Source organism: Mastigoproctus giganteus, chromosome 7 (assembly GCF_048544385.1).
Source record: "Mastigoproctus giganteus isolate SK-2022 chromosome 7, ASM4854438v1, whole genome shotgun sequence".
NCBI classification, from domain to species: Eukaryota; Metazoa; Arthropoda; class Arachnida; order Uropygi; family Thelyphonidae; genus Mastigoproctus; species Mastigoproctus giganteus.
In genome coordinates this window covers 173,344,468-173,368,334 of record NC_143581.1, presented here as the reverse complement: position 1 = coordinate 173,368,334, position 23,867 = coordinate 173,344,468, and the positions used below count along the sequence as shown (strand labels likewise).

General features: G+C 36.4%; 1 protein-coding gene across 6 annotated transcripts in view; it reads right to left on the bottom strand.

Moving 5' to 3' along the window:
- Positions 1–23,867, bottom strand: part of lig (ubiquitin-associated protein-like lingerer) — a 574,370-nt gene that overhangs the window by 280,386 nt on the left and 270,117 nt on the right. For all 6 annotated transcript variants that reach the window (XM_090377982.1, XM_090377983.1, XM_090377981.1 and 3 more), the window contains exon 14: positions 7,868–7,973. In XM_090377982.1, the coding sequence (XP_090234108.1) occupies positions 7,868–7,973 (106 nt within the window). The remainder of the gene's footprint in view (positions 1–7,867; positions 7,974–23,867) is intronic.

Here is a 23,867-nt window from a genome sequence, read left to right as displayed (position 1 = left end):
TCAATGACTGAGGACCTGGAGAGCAGCTGTAGAGACAGTTCGACAAGCTCTACTTACAGCGAGAAGAAAGAATCTTTGTGCTTGAGTAAGATATTTTTGAACAAGGGAGTTACCGATTCTGTATCCCCAGGCCCCAGCCGCATAACACACAATTGGTATAAACATACAAGAGTAGTATAATTTAATGGAAGATTTCTTTACACCAAAAGTACTCCTGGTAATCTTAATAATTTTATAGGTCATAGCTTTTATTTTCTGAAGTACATATTTTGCATGGTAATTGAAATTAAGACGGTCATCAAAATAAATTCCTAAGTACAGTAAACCCTCGCTATTCGCGGGGGTTACGTTCCTGAGAAATGTCGCGAATACCGAAAACGCGAATACTGAGTTATGGCTCCCATAGTAATAAAGGGGTTCCTTCCGAAGTATGAAATATATAAGAAAAACTAGTCTAAAATTTTGTCTATGTATGTATTATATGTACCTTCATAATATGACTGTACATGACAGTACATAGCGAAATGCAAGCATATGGCATCGAAATGAAAATAAGAAACAATTTAATATTAAATGTAATATTTATTAGAAATTTCAAACAAATCTTTCAAATCAGCGCCTTTGCTAGCAAAAAAAAAAAAAACATCCCGCCAGTGCTATCACCAGTTTCGCTAAAGTGTTGATGAAGAAGTTTTGTCTTTTCACGAATGATGAGTGAACTTAACGGAATTTTATTTTGAATTCGGTCTTCTATCCAGAGATTTAAAGCTTTTCCATTTTTTTAAATTTAACATCAAGAGTTACAGAGTAAATTTTTGAAGCAATTAGCGCGGTTTCACGGACACTACGGCCGATTTTTTCTTCCGATTTCTTGATTGATCGTACCGTTGACTCATTGATTTTATAATGTTTTGCCACTGAGGAGACACTTTCACCTTTAGAAATTTCGTCTAATAACTCAATTTTATTCGCTAGTGTCCTCACCTTCTTTGATATTTTCACATTTCTCTTTTTATTCGTAGCCATATTTTTGTAGGGGTTAGAAAGAACTTGACCACAATAAAGTCACTTGATTTCTTCCGTTAACGCACTCGAAAAAGCCTATTTTACACTGCAAAACGGTAGAGTTATCATTTTTGTAAGCATATCGATTTATAAATTGATAAATTTATTCAATTTATAAACATATAAATTAAAATCAAACGACGAAACCTTCCATGACTAACACATACTGAACAAAGATTAGCGAGAAACATCCACGCTCGCGATTTTTTCACCCCTCTCCCCCCACCCACTGAGCGCTGTTTTGACCGGGAAAGATAATTTTAGCCACGCCCATGTTTTTTATGGCGGAAAATATTCACGGCGTTTTAAAATTCACATTTTTTTAGGTTTCATTTTATATTAAATCGGCGATCGCGAATACGCGAAACCGCGAATACAGATACCGCGAATAGCGGGGGTGTACTGTACAGTAATACCCCGACTAACGCAAACTCGGAGTTACGCGGTTCTTTATTTTTTCGTTTGGCAACACTGCCACCCATTATCTTCAAGGTCGTTTTTCATACGTTATCGATATACGGTGCGACGGCGGAGAGTGAGAGCGAAAGATGAACAAAATTCAACTTTGCTGCGCATGAGCTGCACACATATACAAGAATTTGTATTCTAACTGTCATATTTATATGTGTGCGGTCGAATTCATGCTCAACTTTTGTCGGAAATTACATCGTTTTCACGAGAGAAATGGATCGCGTCGGTCGAGCCGTATACAATCAGTCCTTGTATAACACGTGTTTACACTACACGAATTCGATCACACTATTTATAAATACGGTAACGATATCTTATAATATAACACGAACCAAATTGGCTTATGCACGATTCGCCTTTGTGTTTACAAGAAATGGCAGTCGAACACAGAATCACCCCAACCGAACGCAACATGATAGGAATGAAGAGAAGATTCTGAAAATGTATTTATGGTTTTTTATATCAGTGAAGGGGAAACACATTTCACCATAATAACAAAAACCAACACAATTCCAGCTATCGGTATGCAATTAGATCGAGTTTACTACCAGTTTATAAAAGATTCCACTAGCAGAAACGCAACTGGATATTTATTGTTTTATGGTAGTAAACCCTAGAAATGTGAGGTGTTAATAGTGTATCTCTGCCTTTATGGTGTTGTTTATTCAGTTGCTACATGCACGCAGCTTTGTTTATGCGTATCAAGCATGCCTCCTCGTTTTGTAATTGTGCTTTATTCCCTAAAAATGAGTAAAATACTTAAAAGGTGTGAAAAGGAAGCGTATTGGTGGAGACACTGAAGATTCAGAGAGAAAAAGAAAAGCAATTATCGATAAACAGAGGCGGACTGGGTCAAAAATTCTTACCCGGGAAAATTTATAGTGGCCTCATACTATGGTTTATGGCCAAAATCACACCGGCCCACCGGGGTTTCCCTGGTAAGGCTTATGGCCAGTCTGCCTCTGTTGATAGCGAAAAAATATGAAATTGTGAAACGCTTTGAGCGAAATGAAAGACCACGTGATATTGCACGTGCTACAGGCCTAGATGAGGCAACGGCGAAAAGCACATGACAATTGCAAACTTGACAGAAGGTCTCAGTCCAATTTAAAAGGGCTTAAAAATTTTAGAAAACAGACTCCAACGAAGAATGCGTTATAGCTACAAAGCAAGGAATAAAAAAATTATTAGCTTGCTATGAAGAAATTCTGCGTGAAAAAAAGAAGGCGCTGTGTCGTCAGACGAATTTGTTAGATTTTAAGAAGCCATCGACATCGAAATAATTTTTAAGTAAGTCATTTATTTTTTTAATACATATTTTGTATAATATGTATAAAGAACTGCAATTTTATTAATACTTTTCTTCTAAACTAGTGTTTTTGTTAGTCCTTGGTCCCAATTAAACAAAATTTATACGTATTACTATGCAAAGTTGTACCCCAACTTATGCGAATTCGACTTAAGCGATTTTCGTCGGACCCACCTATCGTGTAACTTCGGGGTATTACTGTATTTATGCTGCCGAGTGCTCCTAATCATTTCTCCATTCAACTTAATAACAGGTGGTCTATTCACATCAAGAGAGCCTTTTAGCAACATTTGTTTTGTTTTATTAGTAGAAATTTGAAGTTTATGTGTTTGACACCAGATATCCAAGTCCTCTAGAACTTCATTTGCTCTGCACTCTAGCTCCCGGTGGGAATTACCAAAAATCAGAATAGCAAGGTCGTCTGCATAAGGTATCTGAAGGATGTTGTCCCGATCAACCGAGAGCCACCCATCAAGGACCATGTTCCAGCACACAGAGCCAAGAACAGAGCCCTGAGGGCAACCCCTAGAAACAGATCTGGAGACAGAGCAGAATCCTGAGGAAACTGTGATGCTGTGAGAATCAAAGTAATTTGAAAGGAGACAGTAAATAGGAGCAGAGACCCCGGCCTCTCTGGACCTCGCCAGGACACTCGGCCACCAAACAGTGTTGAATGCCCCTTGGAAATCAACAAAGAGACCGAGGACATATTTAGAATTGGAATTTTGAACAGAACTCAAAACCTGACGAATAGCATCAACAGAAGACCTTCCACGTGTAAAGACAAATTGCATACAGAAAAATATTATTGCAACTAAGGAAAAATAAGAGAAAATGAAAATATATAAAGTCAATCACATATAAAGTTTTCATTTTCACACAGCCAGCCACTAGCATACAGCTTGGGTCCACGTACATTCATGGAACTCACTTCACAAAGATTTAAAAGGACCAAAATTTCCAGAGAAGCAAGTTGTGCCATCTATAATACAATCGAGAAGCTTTCAAAAATGACAAGGTTTTTAGAAAGTATACAATCAAAGAAAACAACATGCAAATAGCCATGGTCATTATTTTGAAAAATGTAATGTGTAATTATTTATAAATTCTGTGATTATTTAACACCCTAGTGTTCATCCATTGTAAAATATATACCAAAAACAGTAACACTGAACTCTGAATCCTTATCAGAATACCCTTGTAGGACTTCTGGTACTCACTCTGAATTTACATAATTATTCTTCAATTGTAAAAAGAACAGTGACATGCACCTGTTACTGTTTTAATTTTCTCCTCAAGTTTGGTTCCCCTTTTAACCTGCTTCACTACCTGAGGTTTGACCACAAGACTGCAGTTATTAAAGATACTAGCTGTTCTTATCAACCACTATAATGTCAGAATTAAGATCATTTTGTAGTGCCACATTTTAAAATATTTTTGTCATTTTGCCAAAATAAGTTTGGCAAAAAGAACACCGACTTTTTCTCCCCCTCCTTTTTTCTTTTGCGCACCCACTGGTATAAAAAGAGTCTTGTGTACTCCAAGGAGTTTATAGACACAAGTTCATGGGGTCCTGTGAGAAGACAGACATTCTGCAGATTCTGTGCCGCAGAAGAGTTAATTACAAAAAAAAAAAAAAAAGAGAGAAACTCAATCACCACACTAATTCTGAAGTAAGTTGTTGGCTTCTTTCCTTCCCTCACCCCAGTATTTCCGGAAGCAATTATTCACTGAGGGGAGTGTGTATAAGTAGGTTTAAGAATTTAAATTCTTAAACATACATACTTCGAAACATGGAAGTTCAAATTTGAAAAATAGTTGGAAACATTTTTGTTTGGCAGATGTTTTATTGTCGAGAACAAAATGTTTACATGACACTCTACTAGATCACTAAATAAAAATCCGGCCTGGAAATTTTTGAATGAATTAAAGAATGAAGGCGCACTCCCAAATAATAATAATTGTGTAGTGAAAATGTTTGTTTTGCTGTTTGTTAACTTTGGGTTTTAATAGCATCAACTACTGAAACTATAGTGCACCAAGCTCAATGGTGGGACTTTCAGGACATTTGTTTCCTGACTTATTAATATAGTATATCAGAGAACATAGAAATTGCATTCTCAAAATATTGATTAATTTAACACTTTGCACAGCATGACAGAAGTTAATTTTCTGCATAAACTTGAAAAAACCTGTTTAAACATTTTTAAATTCCTTGTTTTAGAAAGAACCCTTTACGCATGCTTCCAGATGGTAAATGGAAGTTTGAAAGGGGGAGTATTATTATCAGACTGGGCATTCAGTTAGGTGCGGAACTGTCAGAGTAATACTGCAATTTCTACATTGTGAGGGATCTTCTGCTCTTAAAATGAGTGGATAAGGTATAACCTACTCTAACACTAGGACTACTTCCCCATGACATACAAAGGGTACTAGGAAAGTTTTGCAATACAGCTTTGTTTATTTAATTTTTTCAAAGTAATTTCCTCTACATTCAATACACCTCTCCATCCTCCGAAACCAATCTTTAAACCAGTTCTGCCAAGTTTCACTAGGGAGTAAAGCACACTCGTTGTCCCAAGCCCGTAGAAGGTCCTCATCACTGGAAAACCGCCTCCCTTTTAGCTTCATTTTCACATGCGGGAACAGTGCAAAGTCGCAGGGAGCAAGGTCTGGACTGTAGGGAGGGTGCTCGAGAAGTTTCAGTCCTGTCGTGGTCAAATATTCGGTGCAGGCTTTGGCGTGGTGAGCTGGAGCATTATTGTGATCGAGGTACCAGGTGTCCATTCTTGACTTTGGCCGCAGGTTCTTCACAGATCCAATGACTTTAGGCAGGCATTGTTCAGTATACCACTTAGCTGTGACTGTCTTCTGCGTGTCCAAAACGACACGTTCCACAATTCCACTCGATTTGAAAAATACAGCTATCATTTTCTTCTTTACAGATCAGGATTTTCTGACAATTACGGGTGTGTCGTCATCATCAAAGACCCAAACTTTGTTTTGAGCCTTGGTCGGCAGATCGTAATAGTACAGCCAAGTCTCGTCACCTGTCACGATGTTGTTCACATACCGAGATTGTCCCTTATCAAACTTTTTTAACATCTCCAGGCACCAAGTCACACGTCGTGTCATCTGCTCTTCAGTCAGTTGATGCGGCACCCAGAGAGAACAAAGTTTCTTCACGTGCAAATGATCTTGCAGAATCGAACGAATTGCTGGTGCATTTAGGCCCAAAGTATCCTCTATCTGTTGGTAGGTCACTCGCCTGTTTTCGTCAAGCATTTTCCTCACAGAAGTAACGTTTTCCTCCGTAACTGACGTTCGTGGCCTTCCCGGCCTCTCAGAATCCTCCAGAGTGAAATTTACCCTTTGGAATTCTCTATACCACCTGAATATCGTTGTACGATGTGGACAATCATCATCTAGTGCAAGAGTCATTTCTTCTAAGCACTGGTCTATGGTTAAACCACGCACGAAATTATACCGCAAAACTGTCCTTATCTCATTTCGTGACCACGATGCCATCGCAAGCACTTTACACTCTCACTACTAATGAATAACTGAGCCCATCGACTTGGCGCGGCGGCTACTATGCACGTATGAACATGTCTCAACATGCAGCAACAAGCAGCTTCCTGTGATTCATTGTTGCGTCATATTGCAAAACTTTCCTAGTACCCTTTGTACTTTACAAAGGCTATGTGCCATAAAGAGATTTGTATGGTAGTTTGATGCAAAATAATTTATTTAACTCTTGTTAAATAAATCATATAGCTAATAAATTGTATTATAATTATAATAAAAAAATCATTTCATGAGATGGTGGTTTTGGATTAGAAACTGGTGAAATAATTACACTGTTGTAATCAGCACATGAAATGAAGGCTTTGGATGCTGGATTATACTGATGATTTTCCAGATTTACTGGTGGTAGCGGCTTCATTTACTTTGATCCCAATATAGCTTTGAATCCAACAGAACTGAATATCATATTTTATTAAGTAGAGTTTGTAATATGCTCCAAGTCTGAGTACACCACACATATATACTGTTTTGGCCATAAAGCAGCCTAAAGCAAGCTTGACTGAAAATCATTCTGTTACACACATTAGGAACCTGAAGGGATAATCTAATGTTAGGAAAAACTGCTGGAGAACCTACAAAAGAATCTGATTTTGACTCATCAGTGTATACTGGTAAGCATTTAGAGTAGAGAGTGTTGGAATACTTGAGATCAGAAAAGACAGATCACAGCTTAGGGTATAAAGATTCCATGGTGATAGATTGCATTCAGAATCTAGAGAAATATTTTCAAAGGTCAGATTCAGCTCTGATAGCAATTCTTTCACTCTGATACTTAAGTCTATTTGCAGTATGGCAGCTATTACATATATTTCCCAATTTCAGTGTAAATGAAGTTTACCATGTAGAAATGTCAGCAGATAGTTTGGAATAAATATTCAAGGTAATGTTCCTATGCAAATTTGAAGGGAGTCACATGTGCAAATACATCTCTGCATATGAAACAGAAACAGCTTGTGCACTGGTGGTGGATCCTTACTTTGCATACAAATAACAGTACTGTTCTTTATGCAAATGTTCATTTCTTCAAGAATGTAAATGGATTTTTTTTTATTGCATCTAAACAATGCTGTTAATTGCATACAATTTGTGAAACAAATGAGACAGTTACTCACTCTTCCTCTACCAACCAAAAATGTACTCTCATTCTGGCAGAGATTTCTCTATTTAATAAAACAATTTAAAATCTTCTCTTGATACCCCCATGACCACCCACGCTTCTGAGCCTTCTATTACCTCACTGCAGTACCAACAAATAGATTTTGTGGTACAAGTTTCAGAGTTCAGCACAGTATTTAAAAGGACAAGGCAACTTAGGCTTTGTTTCATAATATCCATGCACAACAGGAGAGACAAGGAATTTTAAATATCTATAGTTAAATTAATTGCAGAGCATATCAATGTGGACAACTTCACTTTGAACCTTCACATGCTTACCTTCTAAAGATGTTTGCCCACTTCTATGATTGGTATAGGCTGCAGATTCAGCAGAAATATTTCTATCAGACTGTGTCGATAAAAGAATAGATTCCTGTGCTGAAACCTAATAAAAAGAAATTCGCTATATGAGAATCCAAGAACGGGTCACATCAAGCAAAAGCAGCAATAATTACATATATTATTTTATATATAAGTAATACTGATATATATAAAAGTCACAAATATCAGCTCATCAGCCCCTATAGTGATATACAAAGTGTCTCAAAAATATTGGTACAAACGTTTAGGGGAGGTAGGTAACATCTAAAGGAATGTGAATTGCATAGGAACTCTTAACTGGAAATGTCACCGTTAAGTCGGTAGACGGCACAGTAGACGCCGCACAAAGAGCATGCATCGATATACGAACTGTGAGCTGACAGACATGCACCTAGCGTATGGATTAGCAGAGGGCAATGGACGAGCCGCTCAACGAATTTATGGAGAATGCTTCTCAGAAAGACAAAGACATGTACCGGGCCACCGTTTGTTTGCACATGTGCATCAAAATTTGTGCCATTATGGGTCATTTAGAGGTAACAGGAGTAGTGCGGGCAAACCATGTTCGACACGAACTCCCGCCATGGAAGAAAGTGTGTTGAATGCCGTGATAATCCTACTACCAGCACACGTGCCATTGCCTCTGCCTTAGGAGTGTCTCGTTGCAGTGTACAGTGTGTCTGGCACAACGATTCCTTATACCCCCTTTCATCCCCAAGGGGTTCAGTTACTGTTCCCCCAAGATCATCCTGCATGTGTGGCTTTTGCGCAGTGGTTTCTCCAAGAAAGTGTTAAAGACTTGAATTTTCCAGCCTATGTTTTGTTCACGGATGAGGCTTATTTCACTCGGGAAGGCTTATTCAATCAGCACAATGCTCATGTGTGGGCTCAAGACAACCCACACGGCGTGCACCCCCATGCGGCACAACATCGCTTCGCAATAAATGTGTGGGCAGGTATGGTCGGTGACTGCTTAGTCAGCCCATACCTGTTACCATCCCGCATGAACTCTGCTAAATACTGGATCTTTCTTGAACAAGTTCTACAAGGGTTACTTGACGATGTTCCAGCAAATGTGAGACGCAACATTTGGTTTCAACATGATGGGGTGCCTGTCCATTATGGAAGGTGTGTTCGTGACCATTTGAACAGGCATTTTGAGCATTGATGGATTGGCCGTGGTGGACCCGTTGCCTGGCTCCCACGCTCACCTGATTTATCAAGCCTTGATTTCTTTCTGTGAGGTGGCCCTCAAATCTATCATGTATAAATCGCCTGTGGATACAGAAATGGATCTCGTGGCAAGACTTGTCTGCGCTGCTGCTACTGTCAAAGAAACTCAAGGTGTGTTTGACCATGTCCGCCAATTCATGCTGCGTCGGTGTCACGCATGCATCGTGTCTCATGGTAGAACCTTCGAGCATCTGTTGTAACATCATGAAATGCATCCATCTCGTACTCCATTGTTAACATTATGTCAAATAAATGTTTGCCACTAATTACTACCTTGTGTCATTGCTGCTTCTTGTGCCTCTGCTACTACTTTCCCATGACGTTTCCGGTTATGGGTTCCTATGCGATTCACATTCCTTTAGATGTTACCTACCTTCCTTCCCTAAACGTTTGTACCAATATTTTTGAGACACCTGTATACAAGATTAACAAGGGAAACAAAACGGTAAGCTTACCAAAAACAGGCTTCAGTACTGTAAATTGGACCATCTGGAAACCTAGGCATTTGCACAATATGAATGAGGTTTTTAGGTTTAAACGGATTAAGTAAGCTAAATATTAATGGCATCCCTACTCTTGCTCAGACAACACACATAAGCAAAAATAAATTTAAACTGAGGAATGATGGTTGCTGTATAGATGTGCAGAAATTTGCTTTCAGCCAGAGGGCAGTTGACTGTCAGAAACTTCCATTTGGTGTTGCAGAAATGGATAGTTTGAAATTTTTGGTGTTGCAGAAATGGCTAGTTTGAAACAGATTAAAGCACAATGGTTTCAAACCATTGTGCTTTAATCTGTTGAAATATTTTGGTTAAAATTACTGATCCCCCCCCCCCCATTAAATCAGACAGTGCAGTATATTAGGCAATCTGTCTCCCTCTGAACACCTTTTAACCTCTATTAGAGGAAAAGTTACTTCTAAAGTAAAGAAATTGCCTTGTCTGGCCAAGGTGATTACAGGTGACCCCCGCTTAACGCTGATCATTCGTTCCGGAAAAACAGAGCGCTAAGTGAATCGGCGCTAAGCAAGAACCGCTTTCCCATAAGGTAACATATGTAATTGTGAGCTGCGGTCGGTGTCATAGGATATTTCCTAATCAATAATAAACGGTAATGAAAAGATGCACAAATGTCGGTCAAAGTATTTAATATTCAAATATTTGCACTTTTAAAATATTCAGCATTACACACGTATATAATTACGTGGTAACTACTTGCATATCAAAAGTAAACTTAAAATTCCAATTAAAATACTGAATTTAATTGATTTAATTTAATGGATGAATTTAATCATGAAAAATGTGTGGATTTTGAGTTGAACTTTGGCCCTCTTGCAAATAAACTAAAAGGGGTATTAATTTTAAATTGCCTGCAGCGTTACCACCCAAAAATAAAGTCAACTGATCCTTCGCCGCTTTGAAACCTGGCATGTTTTTTCTTTTTTCAATATGAAATTCTTTTAGGCATTCGTTTCCACAAAAGTCCTGCTTCATCTATGTTAAAAACTTGTTGAGAACTATAACACATAATTTCCCTCTTCAATAATTTTAACAAGTTCTTTTTTGAAAGTTTCGACTTCTTGATCTGCACTCCCTGGATTTTAAATCTATTCTACCAGTCCTTACCAGTTTTAAATGGTTCCACATTTTTTTTTTTTTTTTTTCCCGGCAAGTTTTTTTTTTTTTTTTTTTAATATTTAACTTAACTGAATTCTGAATTGGAATCTTCAATAAAATTAAAGTCTTTCCATTTCAATCCTAATAGCCGGCCTAGTCCTAATCCTAGTTGCTTGCAGTGGAACAGCTATCTTTCCCGCTGCAAAAATTAATTCTTTATTTTTTTATAATTGTTCTTACAGTTAAAGTTGCGAGTCCTAAATTATGGCACACATCCGCTTGTCGTTGACCGAAATCGATTCGCTTCAAATTTCTAATTTAAAACGTCTAATTTAATTTTCAAATTCAGTCTTTTTCTTACATTTGTAGTCTTCGTACTGCGCCCAGACGTTGTTGCTTTTTCATTCCTATCGGTCATTATTTTTTAGCTCTTCGAAAATGTAACTGCGTTGGTTGAATTAATTATGTTCAAGTAAACTATCCGTTACGCACGATGTCTAATACTGTACTGAGTGATGACTAGACTTCGGATAAATGCATATAACGCAAATATTACAAGCAATATACTTGATCATTTTTTAAAATGTTGATCTCGGAACTACGAAACAAGTCACTGTACTGCAAATTAAATTAGCATGCGAGAAATTTTCACTGAGCGTGGGAAAATTTCTCAAGTCGGCGTGGGAAACGTTTTAATGCTGTTCTGCTATTCATTTTCAAGCTATTGACTCCATCAAATGAAACAATTTTGTTAAATATGTCAAAAATGTAATCTGTAAAAGAGCGTTATAGTGATCTATGACAGCGTTATAGTCAGATACGGGTTATAATATAAGAACAGCATTATAGCGAATCAGCGTGAAGCGAAGAGCTTTATAACGGGGGCCTGCTGTACCTTAAAATACAGTTGAGCAACTGTGATATCTTTTCAAAAGACATCTTGAATATTTGTTGTGTTTCAGTAATAATTAAGCAACTCTTCTAAAAAAATAAAATTATCTGAACAAAATATATACAACAGAAAACTTCAGTGTCACGCAGCATTACAAATACAAAGTTGATGTCTAAGCATTTATTTTATTGTTTTCAAACTAATGTTCAGTGGAAACCTGCTATTTAATTAACTAACTTTCACAGCAGTTAAAACTAATGTTTAATATTAGGTTTTTTTATGTTCTCTTATATGGCCACTTTTCATCAATTCTTTACTTCCCTAGATCCTAAATTATATAAAAGAAATTTTTTTCTCCCTATGATTCTTTAGAATAATTTGGTTAACAAACTTTACTTGAGAAGATTGTTAGGTTTCAATTGTTACCTGGAAGTATACAAATCTCATTCAAACTGACAAAAAAAACAAGCCTTCCTGTATTTAACCTAGTTTGTACAAGTTTCAACTACACAAAATGGGAAAAGCTTTTTTTCCATTTCCTTACAGATATGAAATGCTTTTATTTATGGAAAGCAATTTTCGTTATGATTTAAACTTCTCCCAATAACGGAATTAAAACATATATATTTATATCTTCTCCACTCAATTTTACGCTGTTCATGAGCTTCTCCAGTGGCCACTCGCATAACAAAGTCATGTATCATATGAAAATGTGTATCCAGTCACTTGTGGTAACAATGGTGGAAGAAAAGGATCAATTTAACACTAAGTATACGAAACATTTTTAAAGTATGCAATACAAGAATCCTCACAGTATTCATCACTGCTTTGAGGGATTTGATATCAACAGGTTCTCATTATGTGGAACAAGCCTTACTGCAGATGACAGGTTAGCATATTTGATAATGTGCTTAATATTTCTAGATTAACTAACTCCTCAGATTTGTTGTGCAGGTAATACAGAACTTGTGAAGCTTATGTTTTTTTTCTGATCATCAATCTTGCAACCACAGTACAAAAAATACACATTTAGTAATACACAAGACATTCTTCCTCAGAGTTTTTGATGTAAACTATCCATGTATGCAGCAGAAATTGTAATAGTGACTTAGAAATACCCTTTGCTTCTGATCTTTTAATTTTTTGTTTTGTCTATATTTTTGCTCAACAAAAATATAGACAAAACAAAATGCAAAAGACAGGCAGACGAATTGTACACATACAGAGTACAACTGTCTTTCTTTACAGAGAGAGAGAGAGAGAGAGAGAGAGAGAGAGAGAGAGAGAGAGAGACAGACAAAGATTTAACATGTTACCCCTGCCATCTATTAGAACATGCAAACATTATTTGCAGGTAATACAAAATGTCAGGGTCATATCTACTTCCCCATATCGTAATAAGATATACACATTATGGATAAACAAAAAACCTGTATCTGTGATGTGACATTACATGAAATTCCAAATCATTTAAATTATTTTTTGAATCTATGCATAAAAATTGACCGCGAACAGGTGATATATTAGTGAAAGGTAAAAATTGTTGGCTAGTAGGACAGGTGGCGTGGGAAATCCCCTCCCCCAATAATGCCATAATAGCTTGATTCCCTGCATCATTTGTCACATTTTCGAAATCTTATATAGGCCTTTTTCTCTTACCATCACAAATGTCGCTAATACTACGGTTGCAATCAATAAGTTTGGCAGATTGTGCCAATCAGTAAAACCACCTGAGGTATTACAGATATTAGGGAAAACAACAATTAATAGCCTCAATTTTAGTTATTTTATTAAGTTCAAATTTAAATAAAAAAATAATAATAAATACAGAATTAAACAAAAATAAGTGAGATTAACTTTCTCAAATAATGGATATTTTTGGATATGCAGGCTATCAATATTATTGTTTAGATCAGAATAGGCAATGTGAGTTTTTTAAAATACATCCTACTGCTTAGTAAAGTAATTAATTGCATTATGATTGTGGGGTTCAATGACAGATTAAGTAAACATACTTTATACGTTTTAATTTGTAAAATAATAAGGAGTTTACCTCGATATAATACGTAGAACACTTCCATATGATACTCTCCAGAAATTAAAATGAAAAAAATCGAAAAACTTACATTAGAGTAACAAATAATTAAAAATCAATTTAACACAATTAAAAATCGATTTAACGCAATTAAAAATATTACTAACGAAAAATATTCAAAACGATTTTCCTTCCTGAAGCTGATAATGCTTTGATCATATATCGTGATCTCAGGAATGAAAATTACCGAATAGGGATTGAATATGAAACTTAAATAGTGATTAGTTGTCTTCGCGCATGCGCGTAAAGGCCCACGCATCAGAGATCAAACATGGCTGACGAACATTAACAGAATTCTTGTGTAAATTAGTTTCTATGGTTTCTGCAATTAATAGTCGCGTATAATTACGATGGACATTAAGTATTTTGGCCTCATTAAATAAAAAAGTATGTTTTTCGTTAATGGCATGAAAGACTAATTCTGACGCTGCTGAACGAGAAGCACGAACTGAGGCTTCATGTTGATTTACACGAATATTCAGAGAAAAACGCATCGAACCTTGGCAAGATGAGTCGCAATCACCACAAGAAATGTATACCAGGTCACTGATTTGTGTTGCGAACACAGAAAGAACTGAGCGATTGTTCAGTATAGTGTGTAATTTCCATATTGGCCTGGCCACAATTTTAAATTCAGTACCTTTAAAGAATCTGTTAAACTGTTTGTGCCACTGTTCAACATATGGGACAGAAATAAAGTATTTTTTGATATTACTATTGTTGGTTGGTGTAGTGTTTTGTATCCTATCCTTAGCCTGCACTCTAATTTGGTTTATTGTAGCAAGTGGATAACCCCTGTTTAAGAACCTGCTAGTTAATATTTGTATTTTTATATACCATACATGCTTAAGAGTGTCACATCAATATTGGACTCACCATTAACAGTCCAAATAGTGGAGTGCTCTACATAATGCAGTAGTTTAAAGTAATTTCTTTTATACGAGTGCCATCAGCCAACATAATTACACAATCCAACATGATTTTTACCTCCATGAATATCACCTGTTTGCAATAAATTTGTGTAGATTACGAAAATAATTCTTAAGATCTTACTATAACTGGGGGGGGGGGGGGGGGGTAAATATGACACTGACCTGCTATATTACCTGCAAATAATATTTATATGTGCTCAGAAATGGCAGTAATGTTGGGGAGGGGTGCCATGTTCAACCTTAACTGTTCTCTCTTTCTCCCCCCCCCAAAAAAAATTATGAAAGACAGTACTAGAGTGAGATCTCTACAGTTAATGTGCATCGTATCAATTCCATATTATTTGTGTTTTTCTTAGCACTGTATTGTTAATGTTTAAGCAACAGCAAAAAAGTCTAAATAACCCTGACAATTGTTACTGTATATGTATGATTTAAATAAAATACTCAGAATGGTTAAAACATGAACATCTATAGTATTAAAAAAAAAAAAAAAAAATGTGCATATTCTTTAAATTTTTGGTTGCAAGATCGGTGATCAGGACAAAACCTAGGCTCCACGTATGTGCTGTATTACCTGTACCACAGATATGAGGATGTGGCTAACTAGGAAAACTGAAAATATGCCTTTTGGTATTCATATAGTATGTCAAGAAAAGCAATCACATTGACAATTGCTATTTCTAGACATCCATGGCAAAAATACCATGAATGTCCAGAAAAAGTAAGCACAGCATCAAATATACTAAACATATCATCTGCAACAAGACCTGTTCCACATAACAAACACCTATCGATCAGGGCTATATTTATAAATAGGTGCATGAGGTGCTAGTGTCAGGACTCACGATAGAGGTGGCATCATGAGGCCTCTGTAATCTCAAATTTTTAAAATCAATTTCTTTTTTTAATGCCCTGATCTAAACTAGAGCCCGATTGTAAATAGAGACCGGCAAAATTTACTGAAAGTGCGTATGACTCATTTCTCTAAAAGATCAGATTAATTTCCAGAATAAAGGAAAATCACTCTCTCTTAATTCTCTATTAGGGTGTAACAGTAGAACTGGTTGACCACGGTGCATTATCTGGGTTGGAACCTTAATCTTTTCCACTGGCTAGGAACACAAAGCAGTTGATTAGCATGACTTCTTGGTACTATGTGGGAGAGTTGGATATAAATGTGGTGAAATGATTAACATTTCACCACTAAATTGTGAAATGTTAATCTTTTTAGCTCTTAATTCATGCTTTCTACAGCAGCTCTATTGCCTAAAGGCCAGAGATGCAACAATTCGTATCCAGGTCTCTAGAAATCAGTTCGTTATATGGAAATTTCATTTGTTCTACAGAAACTATTTTAATTCAACCCCCCATGGATTTGAGAATCTATGTAAGTTGAGACCTGAAAATTGTAATATTTAATGTAATTATTGGTGAGCCAAGTTAAAGTGTGATATGTAGGAGTGCACACACTGAAGTAAATATAGATATGTATCTATCTCTCTAGAAGTAGAGCTGCAGTTTAATAAATTTTGATTCTGTTGAAACAGAAAATTTAAAATCATATCTATGCAATGTTTCATTATCTATTGTGATTGTGGCATATGTTTCCCTTATTGAAAGCTTTTTGTTTTCTCACTCTTTAAATATGAACTGATTTCAGTGTTAATTTTTGATGTTGAATCAATATCATTATTAGTTATATTACTCTTAGCTATGTTACTATATAGTAATCTCATTTGAATTAAATGATCTGAAATTGTCAATAAACAATGAATTAAATGAAGCAATGATTAAAACAAATATTTATATTAATATTTTACAGAGGCATTAATCCTGACAGCAGCAACTATGCCAAAAAAGAAAATGTTTCAAATATTGAGTATATTAGCATTAGTAGATGCATACGATGCAAGAAAGAAAGCTTATACAGCATCAGCCAAAAAAAATCACCCCCATTTCATCCCTCCATTCGTTTCAAATGCCTGTCCAGCTCAGCCTTAAATAAATTTATTTAGGCTATTAGCTTCCACAACAAAAGATGGAAGCCTGTTCCACCAATCAACTACCCACTGGCTAAAGGCAAATTTCCACACATCTATGCTACAACTGTCTTTCCTCAATTTGAAACTGTTAGCCCTCAGGCTCTTAGTCTGAGTAAGGGGAAGAACCCCATCAGCATTCAGCTTGTTCAACCCATACAAAGCCTTATACACCTCAATCAGATCACCTCGCAGGTGCCTACTCTACAGGCACTGCAATTTGCAGATTTTAAGCCTTTCTTGGTAAGAGCACCCCGTTGTCCCTCTCACCAATCTTGTTGCCCTTCTGTACTCATTCTAGCAACTCTACATCCTTCCCAAAATGAGGCCTCCAGACCTGTACACAGTACTCTAGGTGTGGCCTGACCATTGCATTTTATAACGGGATAATCACCTCCCTGTCCCTGCTAGCAAAATTCCTATGACAAGACTCCGTGACCTGCCCTGGCAGCCCATCTGCACTACTCAGCGAACTTAATATTTGACTGTACAATTACCCACATGTCTTTTTCACTTTCCACTTCCCTGAGTGTAGTACCACACGGTTGGTATGTTTCTCTTCGGTTATTGCTACCAATATGCAGTACTTTAGATTTGTAAATGTTAAACTTAAGTTGCCACTTCTCGGCTCACTTTCCCAACTTACCTAGATCCAGTTAGAGTAGCATATGGTCATTAACACCCTGCCAACCTTTTTATCATCTGAAAACTTGGACATTAAACCTGATATACCTTCATCGATATCACTGATAAATATACAAAACAACAATGGACCCAACACCAAATCCTGGGGAACTCCACTAACATTTGTTCACAAAGAGCAGTGTCCATGGATCACCACTCTGTCGTCTCCCACACAACAATCCCTTTATCCATTGTAGCAACTTATCCTTAATGCCATACCTCTCCAATTTGTACAGTAGTCTTCCATGTGAAACAGTATCAAAAGCTCTCCTGATATCCAAGTATATGATATCAAAATTATTTTTGGCATTCAGTTCCTTTGTGACCACATCACAGTATCCAATCAAATTGGTCAGACAAAATCTCCCTTTAACAAACCCATGCTGTGTCTTAACTATTATTGCAATCTTGTCTAGATGATCCGGCAATGCTTCTTTAACCAGTGATTCCATTATTTCCTCCTGAAACACAAGTTAAACTAACAGGTCTGTCGTTACTTGTGTCACCTCTTGAACCCGCTTTGTGAATTGGGGATATATTTGCACATCTCCAGTCCATGGGAACCTCCCTTGAGTCCAAGGATGCTCTCATAATTATGGCTAAGGGTTTGCTTAGTTGCTTTGCCGCCTCCTTTAATATAACTGGATAGATCACATCCACCCCAGGTGCCTTTCTTATGTTTAACTTCAACAATTTCTCCTCCACTTTGCTCTCAGTTATTACAAAATCATTAAGCACCCTGCTACAATTTGATAACCTTCTGCCATTTTCAAACCTTAATAATTCCTCATGTGTGAATGTAGAGGCAAAATACTCATTCAGTTTGTTTGCTAACTGAGCAGGATCATCAACAGTCGAACCATCAATATCAAGTGGACCAATCAGATTCATCCCCTTCCTTTTAGAGTTTATATAAGTAAAGGAATCCTTGCTGTTTTCTTTGCAAAAGATTTCTCGTAATCTGCCTTTTCCTGCCTAATCTCCTTTGTGACCTGATTACAGACTAGATTATATCTTCCATAGGCTTCTGTATCACCTAATACTTTATATGCATTCCATACATTCTTCTTCTCTGCCACGAGCCTCGCTAATTCGTCTGACATCCATTTAGGCCTAAACGGTATTTCTTAGTTGGAATTAAAAGCCTAGAAGCTTCCAAAATTAAGTCCCTGAAGGCTTCCCATTTAGAATTCAACTTTGGTAACATCATCAGTTGATTCCACTGTACAGAATTTAAAAACTGTCTGAGTGCACTGTAGTCACCTTTACGAAAGCAAAAGCCCTTCTCTTTAGCCTTGATGGTAGTTATATCTTTAAGTAATTCCCACATCAGTACATTCTGATCACTGTCACCCAGTGGTTCCTTTATCTGCAGATTCTTAATGCATGAATAATCAGTGCTGATAATCAGATGAAGAGTATTACTCCCTCTGGTTGCCTCTTGAACATGTTGGTGTAGAAAACAGTCATGCAATAAATCCACAAAAGTCTTGCTAGTGTGCGGGTGACAAACCCACAAGTTCCAGTCAAAATCTGTAAAGTTAAAATCCCCCATTATAATACATTCTGATTTACTGGCCCACTATTTCTCTGCACAACTGCTCATTATACTCATCAGATTCATTAGGCCTATAAACACACACCTACTCTCATTTTTCCTTTGCCAGTGCTTATTTCAAACCAAACTGACTCAACATTGCATTGTCCACTAACACCAATTGGATGCATTTCCTTAAATTTTATGTGTTTCTTAACTAACAGCATAACCCCTCCTCCCTTCCTGTCCTGTCTATCCTTCCTGTATACACTGTGCTCCCCAAATTCCAATTCTGCACTGCTTATGTCTGTGTGACACCACGTCTCTGATATTCTAACAATATCTGCCTTTGATGACTTGAGTACCATTTCAAGCTCATCAAATTTATTAACTATACTCCTAGTATTGGTGTACATGCAAGTATACATGCACCTGTTCCTGCTCATAGTTACCCTAACTCAGCCCATGTATTTACTTGTTCCACTATGACTCCCAACAGTCCTGGAAATCTCCATTACCTTGCTTTCTAGGCTGCTGCTCATTCTAATAGAAGCAGTGCAAGAATCACTTTTGCCTCTGACTGCGGCCACATTAACTTTTTAGTCTGTGCATCCCCCCCCCTAAGCTAGCAGTTTCCCAACCCATCTAACACTGCCTCGATAGCACCAGCAAATATTCTTGCAGCCTTTCTATTTAAGTGTAGAAGCAGTCTCTCCTGTCAACAAGCACAGACCAGGCTTTAAAAAATTCTACCCCTTGAGCCTTGCACAATTTCTCCAGAGCCGAATTGATCGACAAGGCTCTCATCATATACTCCCTCCTATCTTGTCTGGTCATAATTGCAGACACTTTCACATTCAACCCTAACTCACGACTTTTTTTCAACGTTGACCTGTACTTGTTGAGTAAATCTGCAGATCTCTTACTATTAATGTCATTAGTTCCAACGTGTACAACATCACCTTTTATGCCCTTAAAAGATGATATATACAATATTATTAGTGATGGACTTAGATAAACATTTCTGAATATTGAAACAATTTTGAAAATATTTCTCACAATGCCTGTGACAAACGCAGGTGGTCAATGGCCTTTTTCATCAGATCACATTAATGCTATGTGTCTTTTTTTTTTAAGAGTCGTTCAATTTTGGGTCATATTGACATGGAACTAATGAAACAAATTCAGTCTGAAGAAGATTATTAGCAAAATATTTTAAAAAGTATTGCTACTGTTCGGCTTTTGAATAAACTTGGTTTAGGATTTAGGGGTAGTAATGCCAAAATTTATAAGAAACAGTGGTAATTACTTAAGTTGCCTAGAATATGAGTAAATTTCATAATTTTTTTAAGAAATCAATATAGAGATGTATGCTAATTGTGGACTCAGCAAAACAAATTACCTTTCACATAAAATATGTGATGAATTTATAGAATTTAGGGCAGAACAGGTTGAAAAGGTGATGGTTTCTGAAATTCGAGACGCAAAATATTTTTCTATTATTGTTGATTCAACCCCTCACATTAGCCACATTGATCAATTAGTGTTTATTATAAGATACATGTCACAAAATGGTATCATCAAAGAACAATTTTTAGGTTTCCATCCTAGAGAACATCACAGTACTGAATATATAGAAAAAAAAACTAATTTAAAAAGATTAGGAGATTTATCAATTCATTTTACAAACTGCAAAGGACAAAGTTACAGTAATACTTCAAATATGGCAGGAAATTATTCAGAAGCACAAGCCAGATTGATGCAACATAGTTCTATAACATTTTATGTACCATGTACTAGCCACGCTCTAAATTTAATTGGAACTAATGCAGCTCAATCTTGTTCTACTTCAGCATATTTTTTCCACTTTATACAAAATTTACATAATTTTTTTTCTGCTGATCCAAGAATATGGAATGTCTTAAATCAATATTTAGGAAGAAATTCACTAACACTGAAAAATATTAGTGATACAAGATGGGCTGCTAGGGACGATGCTGTTTCAGCTCTTCGAAATGGTTATAAATTAACAAAAGAAGCCTTGATTAATTTATCAACAAATGAACATGAAAAATTAGTAGCACATCTAGAATGTACTAAATTAATAAAAATAGAGTATGAAACTGCCTTACTTACTCTGGGATAAAATATTAAATGGCTTAAATAAAACAAGTAAATTGTTACAAGATCCTGCATTAAATTTACTGCACTGTTCTGATCTTTTGAAATTATTACATAGATATATTTTGCATATTAGAAACAATTTTATTTATTATTGAAACAGAAGGTAAATTATTAACTGACAAAGGGCAATACAAAAATAAAAAAAAAACCGAATTAGAAAAAGAAAGACTGTGCGCGATGAAACGAGAGATAATGAAGTAATTTTAGAAAGGAAAGAAATGTTTATTATCTGTACATTCAACGTTGTTTGTAACAGATTAATTGCTAAGATAAATAGACGAAAACCGAATTATACATCAATACTTTAGATTCTTTTAAAATATTTATAAATATTGATTTAGAGGAAACTGAATTCAACACTAAACATTGATAAATTAATAAGTATATATAAAAATGACACTGACTCAGAAAAGTTTAAAGATGGAGTTATCCAATTTTTACTGTTTATTAAAGGAGAAAATATTGGCACCAATATGAATGAAATGTATGATATCATTAATAATGTACTGAATTCTACATTTGCCAACATTGAAACAATATTAAAAATATTTTTAACTTTTTTTTTTTTTTTTTTGTCAGTAATGCAAGCAAGGAACGGTCACTTACTGTTCTCAAACAAGCAAAACACTATTTGGGGAATAGTTTAATTCAAGATAAAATGAGCAATTTCTCATTGTTATTTATTGAATCTGAACTAGAAAATAGCATTAATTACGATGATTTAATAGATATGTGCAAATAAATTGAACAAACTCATAATTTAGCTATTGCATTGCTATTTTATAATGTACCTGCTATTATTTACTGCTGACAAACAAGATGTGAATGGTTTTATAATATTTTTGAAAAAACAATTTTTGATATTGTTTTTGTAATAAAATTAGTAAATACACTAATTTGGCATACTTATTTGTGTATTACACTTCATCGTTTTTGGGCTCCCCGTAGCTCGGTTCGGACGGTGCAGGTGGCCTGCATTCAATAGCGGTGGAGGCCCAAATTTGATGTTCACCCAGTGTCATGATGTGAAATGGGGTGCTACTTGTGAAAGGGCAGCAGACGCTGGTCATGACACACAGCGATGGAAATAAAATCGTTGATACTGTGATGACCAGCCAAAACTGTGTGGCAGATCATCCAGAGACGTAGCGAAGGGGGGGTGAAGTCCCCTGGGCACTGAGTTTCAGGGGTGCAAACTGAAGGAATTATCTGTCACCTTAACATTACATTATCACACTCAGGGGTGCAAACTGAAGGAATTATCTATCACATTCACATTACATAATCAAACTCAGGGGTGCCAGGAAGACATGTTGCCCCCCGGGCATTGCCGACCCTACAATTACAGAATAGATGTGCAGAAATTTTCCTTTAGCCAGCGGGTTGTTGACTGCTGGAACAAACTTCCATCTGTCATTATGGAAGTTGATATCTTAAATAAATTCAAGGAGCAACTGCACAAATGTTTAGAGGGAATGGATGCGTCAAATGGTGTTTTTTTTTTTTTTTTTTTTTGCTGATAAGCTTGCTTTCCTGCATCATATGCCTCTACTAATGCTGATTCTTGTGTTACAGGCTTTGCTAGACCCTCCACTTCAACAGAATACCATCAAGAAAATTATAATCTACTGCACTTAATTAAGCAAGAAGAGTAGAATGATTCTGTTTGTGATTTAAACTTAACTAAAGAGCAAGCAGAACTCTGGTTCTTGGTTTCAAAAGTTGAAGTTACACAGAATTGCATTTCCATCAGTTCTTCTACTTCATGCTGTTGGCTTGAAAAAAAAACATATGAAAGTATGTCCAAGGTTCTGAGAGTAATAAAGTACCATGGTTTTGCTTGGAATGTTTCTGGTGATCTTAAGATAACTGGATTACTCACTGGTCTACAGGGAGGTTTCACAAAATATTATTGTTTTCTGTTTGTGAGAATTCAGTTGTGCAACAGAAAAACATTACATCATGCAGCAGTGGAGAAGAGAGAAATTTTTACCAGAGAAGTAATATATTTTTATCAGAGAAGTAACCAAAAAAGTTTTATTTTATTTTATTTTATTTATTATTTTTTTTTATTTTTATGATTTTTTTTTATTTTTATGATTTTTTTTTATTTTAGGTCCTTGCCACTGAAATCTCAAGAAATTAGGTGGCAGGACCTGCCAGAGTGAAAATTTAAAATTACTGGGTACCTGGTCTGCCTCCACGAGGTATAGTGTGGACAACGTTGGGCCCCAGCAGGGGTCTAGCGGCTAAATGGCCAGAAGAACAACGAAACATAACACTACACTTACAAAATCCATACACTTTTAAATCTCTGGCCTGACCAGTGAACTGGTTGTTGTTTGTTTGTTGTTTGGTTTTTAGGAGCATTAGCAACTAAGGCCATATTGCTCCGGGAATATGCGGTGGTCATTCCCTGACCTTTCCGCATCCTCCGTATTTGGTGGTGACGGCCTCGAACCCCGGTCTAATCAAGAAGCGTGTGCTACACACTGCTGCTTCTTCCCACCTGGCTACGGAGGCGCCAGTGAACTGGTATACCTACAATGAAAGCAACGCGGAGATGGGGGAAACCCCTGGTGCCATTAGATACGAACACACTATACACTGTACATACCTTGTGTGGTGTCATAAAATACACGTTTCCTTCTCACACCCCCATGTAAAATATTAGCAGCCATTGAAGAATCTAAACAAATCTGAAATAAGGCTGTTTTATGCTATCAAAATGAAACTGGCAGAATTA